This window comes from Phacochoerus africanus, chromosome X (assembly GCF_016906955.1).
Source record: "Phacochoerus africanus isolate WHEZ1 chromosome X, ROS_Pafr_v1, whole genome shotgun sequence".
Lineage (NCBI taxonomy): Eukaryota > Metazoa > Chordata > Mammalia > Artiodactyla > Suidae > Phacochoerus > Phacochoerus africanus.
Window position 1 is genome coordinate 127,522,948 of NC_062560.1, and position 12,714 is coordinate 127,535,661.

The 12,714-nt window shown below is 39.2% G+C and overlaps 1 protein-coding gene across 1 annotated transcript in view; it reads right to left on the bottom strand.

The window, feature by feature from the left end:
- Window positions 1-364: 364 nt before the first annotated feature.
- GABRA3 (gamma-aminobutyric acid type A receptor subunit alpha3) overlaps window positions 365-12,714 on the bottom strand; it is a 218,160-nt gene continuing 205,810 nt past the window's right edge. Inside the window, exon 10 of the mRNA XM_047765626.1 lies at window positions 365-2,624. Coding sequence (XP_047621582.1) covers window positions 2,289-2,624 — 336 coding nt within the window. The 3' untranslated portion in view covers window positions 365-2,288. The remainder of the gene's footprint in view (window positions 2,625-12,714) is intronic.

Below are 12,714 nucleotides of genomic sequence, written 5' to 3' on the forward strand. Positions count from 1 at the left end.
GGGGGGAAAAGGAGCTGTTATAATTGAAAAGAAAATACTTTTCCCTATTTCTTGGCAGTGCATGAATTTAGTGGAGGAAACCATACAAGTGTTTCCTTCTTTCTCATATTGGATAACGAGACCTCTGAGTCAATTAAAGCTATTTTTTCACATGGCTTCCAGTTTGGATCACTATAATAGCCTTTTTCTCTTGGAATATCTTCCCCCCAGTATATTTCAATGGTGTTAAGAAGTAGAAACTAAGGGTGGCATGAGACTAGAAGTGAAAGACAAAAACAGAGTACTGTCTGTTAAGCAAAGAGTGACTAAAAAAAGTTCTCTAGCCCAAGTACAATTCAGAAAGTGTTTAATAAACAGCCACTAAACATTGCACCAAAGCATTTGGAAACACAATTTCTACAGAGAGGCAAAGGTCAGGCTTCCATTCTAAATTCCTTAAGACAATCATTAACAGGACAATCATTAACAGCCCCACCCATCCCACCCCCTATCCCCACATATCCACGACACTACACTCTTCTAGTCATGAATTTACCTACAGACACAGTCTTAGGAATAATGGGACTGGCATGCATTATCCCAGCAATGGCAAGGAAGCAGAGGATGGGGGAAGGATGGGCGAAAAGGCAACCAGCAGCTAATGATAGACCCCTTAGGAACATTGTTCAGGAGGTGGGCAGGTAGAATCTGTGTTTGGTGTTACTTAGGGGTTCTAGGATATTCTGGACTAGTGGCTGTGGCTGCCATCTTAATCTCATTCCCTTGAGCCATGACTACTAGAAGTGGTCTCTTTGAGTGATACATTGTGACTTTCTAAAAATCTTTTTTGGTGTCCAACCAAACTTCATTCAAGATCCAGCAAGCCTGTTGAGATTGTGCCAATTCTGAAGTCAAGGGAGAACTGGCTTCTCAGCCCTATCTTCATTTTGGCCTTTGTAAAGAGGCATATGATAGTTCTGTATTGCAGACACTTGTAAAGAGCCTAGGCAAGTCATTCAAACATCTGGAACTCATTTAAGTTAAAAAAAATTATAATTATACCTGTCCCTTTTGCTCACACTAAGAACAAATGAGATTAAACAGCCACTAAATAATATATTATCAAATTGGTAATAAAGTTACTGATTTAGTTGACTCGTATGTCAACTTACTCCAATTCACCCCTCTTAAAGTCAGCATCAACAGAGGACCAGAAGTCCCTGACATGGTAGGAACAAAGTTCTTGGGCCTGGTCTAGGGTTTGGAGTGTGGAGAGTATGGAAGGAAGAATTTGACTTTCACCTGCCAGTAGCCCTCCTTTGCAATCTGGACTTCAAGCTTCAACTACCACCAGCCCAAATCTCTTGCCCCATCCAGTATTTGACTACTTGCCTTAGCAGAGAGGTGACTTTCCTATCTCTCTAACCTTTTTAAAAATCACTTTGTAGGCATTTGATCTAGATCTTTGTTTCTATATGTCCCTTTTTAGTATAAATTTTTTTTAAAAAACTTAATCATTTTCCTCAAAAGTTTGCAGGTAGTAACAGGCCCAAACGAAGCAATCGTCAGGTAGCTACAGGGGCAGGGAGGTCAAAGGGCTTGAGAGAGAAGGGCTTTCCTGGAGGAGATATACCAAAGAGGGTACTATTTTCCTGAGGGGATGGACACAACAGGTCACTACCCATCTTGGTGCCAGCCTGGCCCAGTTGGTTCGATTTGTTTTGGCAATATATGGTAGACAGTGGTAAGCCTTAATTGTCCCCACTAACCTCCAAGCAAATAAAGGGGTTGTGGGCCATGTTCAGGCCCTGCCTTAGCTGTCAAGACTTATGCCTTGTGGGCCCTACTGTAGGCAGGGGAAGTGGTAGGAAGGACCATATTGGGTAGCCCAGCCTGGCTCCCTAGGGAGTCAGAATCATCTGATCAGGAGAAGTGAACAGTCCTCCTTAATGTGGACCTCTCAAATAGCCAAGATTCTCACGACAGACCATAGAGTCTCCTGTTCTTTCTGTACTGGGCAGAGTATAATAAAATACATGCAGTGTCCTCAGCTGAGGGTGACGGGCAGAGTAGGATGAGCAACTGGACAAATGGCAGTGTTTGGCTCCACTGAGGATATATTCAGCAATGTTAGAGGGACAAGTACTTTTTTCTGTTATTATTTCTTCATTGAGATTCATAAATATTGAGAATCACGGTTTGGTAGAGGGTTCGAAAAGAATCCGAAACACATGAAGGGGAGCCCTGGGGTTTGAGTGTCTGGATGCTTCCTAGGGTATAGAGTGCTCTGGTTGCAGCGCCGCCACTATCTACTGTTTGCGGATCATGCCCTTGATAGCTGACTCTCGGTTGACATATGTGGCCCAATAGACCAGATTGAAAATGGCAAAGAGCACAGGAAAGATGATGCGGGAGATTTTGTCAACCTTGCTGACACTGTTGTAGGTCTTGGTCTCAGTTGGGATATCCTGCACGTAGGTGGTCTTGGGCGAACCAATGATTGTTGGGGTTGAGGAGGCACTAGGAGCAGCGCCCTTGGAGATGGCAGAGAACTCAGTGTCCTTGGCCAGGTTGATGGGATAGGTGGTCCCCACGATGTTGAAGGTGGTGCTGGTTTTCTTTGTCGGGACTGCTGGTGTTTTCTTCTAGGGGCCAGAAAAGTAGGGGAAAAGAGGGGAACAAAACAAAAGATAAGTAATTCATTATACAGAACACCTTCAGAGGCTGTGGGGAGGATGAGCCATGAGGGAAGTTAGGAAACAATGGCCATGAAGCCAATAGCACTTGAGTAGCCAGGTTTGTGTCTAGGGATAATTGAAAATGAAGTTTGAAAACAAATTTTCACCATCCTGGTTTACTAGCTATGTGGCTTTGGCCAAGTCACTTCTCTTAGAGCTTTAGTTTCTTCATCTGTAAAATGAAGATCAAAATATTTGGAAGGGTTGTTGAGAGGATCAGATGAAATAATGGTGGTAGATATCACTGGAAAACTATTAAATATTGGTCACATGTAGGGTCCTATATAATCATGCGATTTGATCCTCATAGTAACTGTATGAGGTATAAATATGTGAGATTACTCCCATTTGACAGATGAGAAAACTCAGCCTCAGGCTGAGTGACAAAGCCCACGCTAGCCACTTGGGCTCCCAACTTTTATCCAGGGATGCACTGTACTATAGGTGTGAGACACCTTTTGGTTACCCGAGACATAACTCCAAAAGACTTCAACCATCAAGTGGCACATCTCCTGTGAGGAAGAGAGCTCGGTGAGTCTGAAAGTCATTTTGCCTTAAAGACACATACATACTATGGCATGTTTACATGCATCATTATAACAGTATCACACCCTTCATGCACTGTAAATGTCCATACTTGCAAGGCTGCAGGCAGGAACAACAGCCTCCCCAAGGAGCTACACAAATGCTTCCCCTCTGACACAGCAAAGACAGGGATGCCAGGTTCTTGCTATGACACTGCTCTTTGTCTTGTTTTTCCAGAGTATGAAACAAACAAACAAACCTTAATGGGAAACAAGCATACACACATGTGCCCATTTGTTTTCATATATATGATTTGTGTAAACATGGACCTTCCATGTTGAAAAGACAAAAGGAGACAAAGATCAGGCCTGGATCAGAAGAGAGAGAGGCTGAGGAACAGGAGAGGACAAAGGCAGCTCATAGTCTGAATACAGAGCTCATAATATTTGCTGCTTTACTTCCCACTCTGGCCTTTTCAACCTTCCATCCCTCTTTATTTCTAGGGGAAAGTGGAGATAGACAAGCTTCGAAAATGCCCAAGAGTAACTGACAAAAAGTTTCAACTAGTTGTGTCACCCTAATTTCACACACCTCACATTGCTTCCTTTCTCAATGTCACTTTGCTTCCCAGCATCTGTTTTACTTCTTTACTTCTTGCTTCCTACTTCTTTCCTTCCTGAGTTTCTCTACACCCACCCTCTCTTACTGACCCCCTTCTCCTAATCTCTTTCTTTTTATTTGCTTCTTTAGAGTCCCCAATATTTTTTTCCCTTTAGACCATACTGCTATTTATCTTTCTGATCCAATATTTACCTAATAGCTACTGGGCCAAGAACTATGCTATGGGTTTAGGGATAGGTGGGAAGGTTAAAAGTTGAGTCAATTTGCAGTCCCTGTTTTATAGGAGTTTGCAGTCCAGTGGGAGACATGGCTTATAAAGACATCATTGCCATATAATGTAATCAGGGTTGTAAAGGATATGAACAAGGTGTGATGGGAATTCAGTGGTGGGGATAGAGTTCCTATAAGTGCTGGAAAAGGTGGCTCAGAAAAGGCAATGACCAACAGCACTGCTGTTTTTTTTAAAGGATGACAAGGAGTTTCCTGTAGTTGGATGACAGTGTGCATGGTAAGGCCTTCCTATGCTGGCTTCAGGGTTTTCAATCAGAGAAGGGAAGGGGGGCATTGGAGGGGTGGTGGTTTAAGTAAATGAACAGTCTAAGTAGTAGGACATTTAAAAAACAATACTGTTCTTTCTCTTTTTGGATTGTAGTTACACTGTTACAAGTGGAAGGGGACAGAACTCTAAGGCTTCTAAGAACATTGTAAATGCTTTAAATACTACATGGGACTCGTTTATAATTAGCAAATTCATTATGTGAATAGAGGCCTGCTGCTAAATGCCTTTGCTATTAAATAAAAGAACACTTCACTTGCTTGCCTGCTTACTTATTAATTTGCTTAGTAATCTCTTTTTTCCCATGGGCAGACCAAAAAAGAAAAAAAAAAGAAAGAAAAAAAACCCATTACTCTGACTATGCTAGAAGCTTTCACATATGTTATTTCATTTTGTCATTTTATAAGCTGGTTACGACCAAGTCTCTGAAATAATCATTCTGAACAACAAACACTTTCTTTAGCTCTGTAGGCACTTTGTGCTCTATAGGTGGGGAAGCAGCAGTTAATTTAATCACATATTTTTTAAGTAATACAAGAAAATTACCTTTTAATTCCCCTTGCCCTTTCCATCATGTTAGATTTTAATCAGCCACTATAATTTTACCTAAATTGTCAAAGAAGGGAGATCAAAGCAAAAGTTGTAGTGCTGAGAAGACAGAAGCAAGAGGCAGAGATTAATGGTTACTAATTCCCATTTCTGCATCTGGTTTTCTAATAATTCTCTATGCCCTGAAATTTGATAGATACAAACTAGAGTGACTTAACTTTGACCAAGTTGCAACTCTGTTCCTACTTTGTAGGCCAATGCTTGGCCCTTAGGTACAGGATAGATCTTTGTAGAATGAAACAGGCCCCCTCAACTGCATATTCTCTATGTGATTTCCAGTTTGTTCCTCCTGAGTCTTGACCTGTCCTATACAGACAACAGCTCTATAGTTCATCCTGGAGTCATTCCCATACCACCAAAGTGAAAATGGCTCTTCTAAATTCCTCCAAGTGGTTTTACCCCAGGGCAAGGACATGTTTCCTTCTAGAAATTCACTTCATGTAGATTTAAGGATGAAGTAATGAAAACTTTTATGGACCAATGTATGTCTGACTCAAAGAGTTTTCCTCGGATGGCATTCATGTCCATTATTTCCAGAAGTTCTAATTAGAGAGTAGGTTGAAACCTGAATGTACTTGACACCAGTAGGACCTCAGAGTATGTGTAGATATGGTCCCACGCTTCTGTGTTAACCCCCTAACAGCTATCCAACTTTCTGAACCCCATACAGAAATGGGGCAAGGTAATGGAATAGATGCTACATGGGATTCAAAGACAAAACAGATAAAACCCCAAACAACCCAATTTTAAAAATGGCAAAGGGCTTGGATAGACATTTCTCCAAAGAAGATATAGAAATGGCTAACAAGCATGTGAAAAGATGCTTAATATCACTGGTAATAAAGGAAATGCCAATGAAAACCACAATGGAATAACACCTTACACCCATTAGGGTGCCTACTATCAACAATAAGAACAACAACAACAAAAGAATATAACAAGTGTTAACAAGAGTGCGGATAAACTCAAACCTTTGTGTACTGCTGGGAATTAAAATGAAAATTTTATGAAAAATGGAATGAAAATTCTGTGAAAAATGGAATGTCAGTTCTTCAAAAAACTGAAAATAATAGAATGAAAATATGACCCAGCAGTTCCACTTCTGGCTATATGCCCCCAAAATTTAAAGCAAGGTCTGAAAGAGATATTTGTACACCCAAGTTCATGGCAGCATAATTTTCAATAGCTAAAAGATGAATGAAACCAAAGTACCCACCAAGGGAAGAATGGATGAATAAAATGTGGTCCATCCATACAATAGGATATTATTCAGCCTTCAAAAGGAAGGAAACTCTGACACCTGCTACAACATGGATGGACCTTGAAGATGTTATACTGAGTGAAATAAGCCAGTGACAAAAAGACAAATGCTGTATGATTCCACTTATGTGAGGTACTTAGAGAAGTCAGATTCATAGAGAAAGTAGAATAGTGTTTGCCGGCTGGGGGCGGGGGGAGGGGAGAATGGGAATTTTTTTTAATGGGGTCAGAGTTTCAGTTTGGCAAGATAAAAATGTTCTGGAATTTGGTTGTATAACATTGTGAATATACTTACTGAAAATTATTAAGATGATCAGTTTGAGTCTATCTAATGAGGAAGATCAATTAAAACAAGAGAAAACTAAAATATAAGGGAGAACACAGAAAACACAGAAAAAGGCATAAATGCTAAGTCAAGCAAATTCAGAAGAGGAAGGGAGTAGGCCAGATTAAGAAGAGGTCAGTAGGTGTACAGTAAATTAAGGCAAATCTTATATCATGGCTTTTACAATCCCCACAGAGAAGGTGAATTTAAAATAGATTTTATAAGAGATAGAAGACAGAACTGATTAAGAACACAGAGAAGGATTGTAGGCACGAGTTGAAGGACAAGCAGAATTCAAATATATAATTTCATGTATGTCACTAATCCATCAATGGCTGTGGAATTTTTTGAGAGAAAAGTAGAGGAATTGTATTGAAGTGATGGAGGAGGTCAAAGGTGCTGACGAGTGACTGCAGTGATGCACCATGCAGCCAAGGTTGGGTAGCAAAGCAAGGGAACAGAAGGAATCATGGATTTTGAAATGCTACAAAGGTTATTTTTTCATTTGTTAAGTATTTACTGAATGTCTACAACATGGCAGGCTCTGTGCTAGGTGCTGGGGGTACAGCAGTAAATAGTGAAACATGGCCCATGACCTCAAAAGCTCACATTCCAGTGAATGCAGGGGGTACATAATAAATGTGGAAGTGACTAAATATATACAACAATGTAATGTCAAGAGTGAGAAGTATAGGTAATGTATAAAATAATGGCAGTGTATAAAGCAGGGCAGGGTCAGAGAAGGATGATGAAAGCTATTCAGAGAAAGTCTCTCTGAGAAGGTGAAGAAATATCTGAATAAAATGAGAAAGCAAGCCATGAAAAGATCAGAACAACAAAACTTCCAGAGACAAATAACAGTAGTGACAAAGCACTTTGGGGTTAGAATGATAGTAATTTGTACACAGATCATCAAGGAGACCAGTGTGACTTAAGTGGAATTAATGTGGACAAAATGATATGATGGTAAGAGTTAGCATCACAGATCTGGGGACCAGATCTTGTGAGGCTCCAAAATCCAAGGTAAGAATTATGGATTTTGATTTAACTGTGGTGGGAAGCCATTAAAGTATTTTGAGCAAAATTTTTCTACTTTGCAAATATGAGTGGTCACTCTGGCTGATGGGCAGAGAATGCATGGTTGACACAAAAGCAGAGGAATAAAATTAAGGGGCTAACTTAATGAGGCTGGTGATAGATATGGGGAATTGACTGAACAGAAAAATATCAACGAAGTAAAATAAAAACATGAAATCCTAATAGATGAGAATCCAAGCAAAGATCTGGACTTTCAATGGTGACATATTTTGTGTAAAAGAATGGAAGATTAAGTCTGAAGGCAATATTGCGGATTAAGAGGATGTGAACTACACTTCTAGAAAATGGGAGTGAGAAGAATAATAGCTTCTGCCAAACAGGGAGGCAGTGAAAAGGAAGTCTCAGTTAAGATAGGAGTTATTCAGTGAAGAAGCACAATGAACAGGAGTTCCTGAGGGAAGTGAAGGAAAGTTTATGAGGGGAGGGGTAGGAGGATAAATTTGGAAAAAGACACAGTAGAGTATAAAGTTAAAAGCTGAGGGGAAGCTAAATAACCACAGAGGAAACAATCTGAGCATTGAGCAGGGATGACATGATGGTGAGCCGTATAGAACATTTGACCTCATGTGTCCATAATGAAGTTTATTATGAGATTTTTAGATATCAAGTCACAGTTCCAAGATACTAATACCATTGGCTGGCTTAACACTTATAGTCTTCCTGAACACAAAACAAAACAACCCCCCCCCCCCAAAAAAGCCCACTAGAACAAGTATTCAGGTAATCAGACTAGTTCATTCCAAAGCCCTCACCTAGTGGTGGAAACAGAAGCAGTGCCTGACAGGTGGGACAACCCAGAGCTCATTTGTTACAACTGGCTACAGGCTCAATTCTAATTTCTAATGTCAGATGGGTCTTCAAAGGAAAAACAAAGACAGAACTTGAAGTTCCAAATAATGTAAACTAGTTGTAAAAATCCTATATAAAGATGAGCATAGAGGAGAAAATAATGTTGATAAAATGATGAAGTCAAAGAGCAAGATAGCCAGATAGGATGAGCACCAAAGCACAAAGCAGTTTGCATGAAGTAAAGGAGTAGGTAATGACTTGGAAGCAGCAAGGAAGAAATGGAAGGGTGTCTTCCACCTGCAATGGCAGCTGAGGAAGTAGTTTCCTCAGGAAATGGCCAAGTAAAGATAAGGAAAGATCCTTGCAACCTTGGGATAAATCCCACTTGATCATGATGTATGATCCTTCTATTGTATTACTGGAGTCAGTCTACGAGTATTTTGTTGAGGATTTTTTCATCTATGTTCATCAGGGATATTGGCCTGCAATTTTCTTCTTTGTGATATCTTTGGTTTTGGTATCAGGGTGATGGTGGCCTCATAGAATGAGTTTGGAATTGTCCCTTCCTCTGAAATTTTTTGGAGTAGTTGTTAACTCTTCTCTAGATGTTTATAAAATTCACCTATGAAGTCACCTGTTCCTGGATTTCTGTCTTGGGACTTTTTAAAAAAATTACTGATTCAATTTCAGTACTGGTAATGGTATGTTCATATTTTCTTTTTCATCCTGGATCAGTCTTAGGAAATTGTACATTTCGAGGAATTTGCTCATTTCTTCTAGGCTATCTGTTTTATTGGCATACAGTTAATTGCAGTATTCTCTTATGATCCTTTGTATTTCTGTAATGTCAGTTGTAACTTTTGTTTGTTTCTGATTGTATTGATTTGGGCCCACTCTCTTTTTTTTTCTTGATGAATCTGGCTAAAGGTTTATCAATTTTGTTTATCTTTTCAAAGAACCAGCTTTTAGTTTCATTGACTTTTTAAAATGTTTTAATTCTCCATTTATTTCTTCTCTGGTCTTTATGATTTTCTTCCTTCTACTAACTTTGGGTTTTGTTTGTCTTTCTCCAACTCCTTTAAGTGTAGGGTTAAGCTATGTATTTGAGATTTTTCTTGTTTCCCGAGGTAGGCTTTTATTGCTATAAACTTCCCTCTTAGAATTGCTTTTGCTACATCTCCAACAAAGATTCTATATCCCTGTGTTTTCATTTTCATTTGTCTCCAGGTATGTTTTTTATTTCCTCTTTGACTTCTTCAATGATTCATTGGTTGTTTAGTAGCATATTTTTTGGCCTCCACGTGTTTGTGGTTTTTACAGTTTCATTTTTTCTTGTAGTTGATTTCTAATCTTATAATGTTGTGCTCAGAAAAGATGCTTTGAAATGGTTTCAATTTTCTTAAATTTACTGAGGCTTGTGTTGTGGCCTAGCATATGATCATCTGGTCTAATGTGTCATTTAAGGCTAGTGTCTACCTGATAATTTTCTGTTTGGGTATCTGTCCACTGACGTAAGTGGGGTTTTAAAGTCCCCTATTATTGCATTACTGTCAATTTCTCCCTTTATGTTCATTAACATTTTCCTTATATATTGAGCGCTCTTATGTTGGGTGCATATATATTTACAATTGTTATATTTTCTTCTTTGATTTATCCCTTAATCATTATGTAATGTCCATTCTTATCTCTTATAACAGTCTTTATTAAAGTTTATTTTGTCTGATGTAAGTATCGCTACCCTGGCTTTATTTTGATTTCCATTTGCATGGAATACCTTTTTGCATCCCCTCAGTCTGTGTGTGTGTGTGTTTGGAACTGAAGTGGGTCTCTTGTAGGCAACATATATGTGGGTCTTATTTCTGTATATATATTCAGCCACTCCATGTCTTTTGATAACTAGTCCATTGACATTTAAAGTAATTACTGATGTGTACATTCTTACTGCTATTTTGTTAATTGTTTTTGTCTGTTGGTGGTTGAGGCTGGTCCCAAGACTAGAGCAGGCTCACTTGAGGGTGGGGCCAGAGCCTAGAAGATCCTGGGGCTGGTGCCTACCCACTGGTGGGTGGAGCTGGGTCACAGACTTTCTGGCTGGCTGTCCTTGGGGGTTCCAGTTCTGGTGCCTGCACACTGGTTTGTGGGACAAGGTCCCTGGCCTGGTGGTAGGCAGAACCATTTTGAGGGGTGGCTGTGGGATCAGGGGCTCTTAAGGCAGGCTGTCTGTTGATGGGTGGGGCTATGCCCATGCCCATTTAGTTGCTCAGCCTGATGTGTCTCAGCACTTTTGCCTATAGGCTGTTTGGTCAGGGCAGGGCTGGGTCCTGAGGCTAATAAGCTAGAAGGAGGATTCCACAATGGTGCTTGCTAGCATCAGCATCCACCTGGTAGAATGATTTACCCAAAATGGCTGCCACCAGTGTCTGTGTCTCCAGAGTGAGCTGGTTTCTATTTATCCCAGCCCTCTGGGACTCCTGAAAGTAAGTCCCAATAGCCTTCAAAACCAAATGCTCTGGGGGCTCATATTCCTGGTGCAGGATCCTGGGCTGGGGAGCCCAACATGGGGCTTAGACTTCTCAGACTCCTCTGGGAGTGCTTCTGCATTTGAAATTATTCTCTCATTTGTGTATCACCTACCCAAAGATATGGGACTTGACTATATCAGGACTTCACCCTTCCTTCACATCTCACTGTGGTTCCTTCTTTATACCTCTAGTTGTAGATCTTTTATGGTAGGTTCTGGCCTTCTAAATCAATGTTGTTTCTACAAATAGTTGTGATTTTTGGTATGCCCATAAGAGGAGGTGATCTCAGGGTCTTTCTATTATGCCATCTTTCCTGATCTCCCTGTTTTCTTGTATTTCAACTTATTCACCAGTGATAGAGTATAACTGTTGCAAGAGCATTCATGCCTACTGTAGAACAGGGTGGGAAGGCCACCAGACTTAACTCACAGTGAATATCATTACACCAGAGAGAAAATACCAAGCAATAACTCGATTTGTGGCTATTTTTGTAGGAATGCCCCAAATGTTTAAAAGCCATTAATGATAAGAAACTAAGCTTCTCCATGCTATGGATGGAAGTTAAGTATTTTCTCTAATGAAAATAAGATAAAGTATAATTCTAGAGCATTAAAATATTCTTATTTGAAAATAAGAAAAAGAGCCTAAAATTAATGTGTTTCCAAAAATTTGGTAAGAATTTATGAATATTTTAAAAGCAGTTCTAAGAATAATAATTATCTTCTTAAGTGAACTGGTTTATTATTTTAATCTGCTTTTATTATTTTTAATATTCAAAATGTAATCAAGGTAATAATGAACATAGTTAAAAAAATTAATGTAAAGACTTATAATGAAAACCAAGAAACCCTTACCCTCATATACCCAGCTTTATCCAGTAACTCATAATTATTTTTAATTCTCTTACCTAATACCTCTAATAGTTATTTCTATACTTCTAAATAACATGCTTATACTGCTATTGGTTTTATATAAAACCATTCATCTTTTCATGATAATGATTTACCTCACTTATGGAACCCTTCCTCCATGCACCAATAACATTATAACAATATTTTTAGTTTGAGCCATAATCAGTGCTAACATCATTATAAATGACTAGATAAATATCTCTAGTTTCTTGCTACAAACTGCACTGGTTCCTCTCCAGGTTTAACTGATGTACAGCTTTCTTTTTAGGAATTCCCTTAATCTATCTCCTCTATAGGATATCCTCTTGTCTGGATCCAATGTATTTCTCTTTTGTGTTCAACTGTTTTGAGTTTTAATAGAATATACACCCCAGTATTTTCCTAAGGTGGAATATATGGGAAGTTATTGCAGGTCGAAGCATAGTACTATACCTTTCTACTTAATTCATACTTTGGCTAGGCATACGATTCAAGGTTGAAAATAATTTGTCCTTCAGATTTGAGTTTTTCTGTTCCACTGTCTTCCAGCATCCACTGTAGCTGAGAAGTCTGATGCCATTCTGGTAATCATTTCTTTGTATATATAACACTTACTGTCTTTTTAGAAGCTCTTTAGACTATCATTTATCCCTAGTTTTCTAAAATTTCAAGATGATGTGGGCCTATGAGGACACTTTCAACCTGGAAGCTCATACTTCCCATTTGTAAAGATGTCCTGTATTAGTTCTTTGTTAATTTCCTTTGTTCACTTTTCTCTCTCTGTTTACTCATTCTGTAGCTT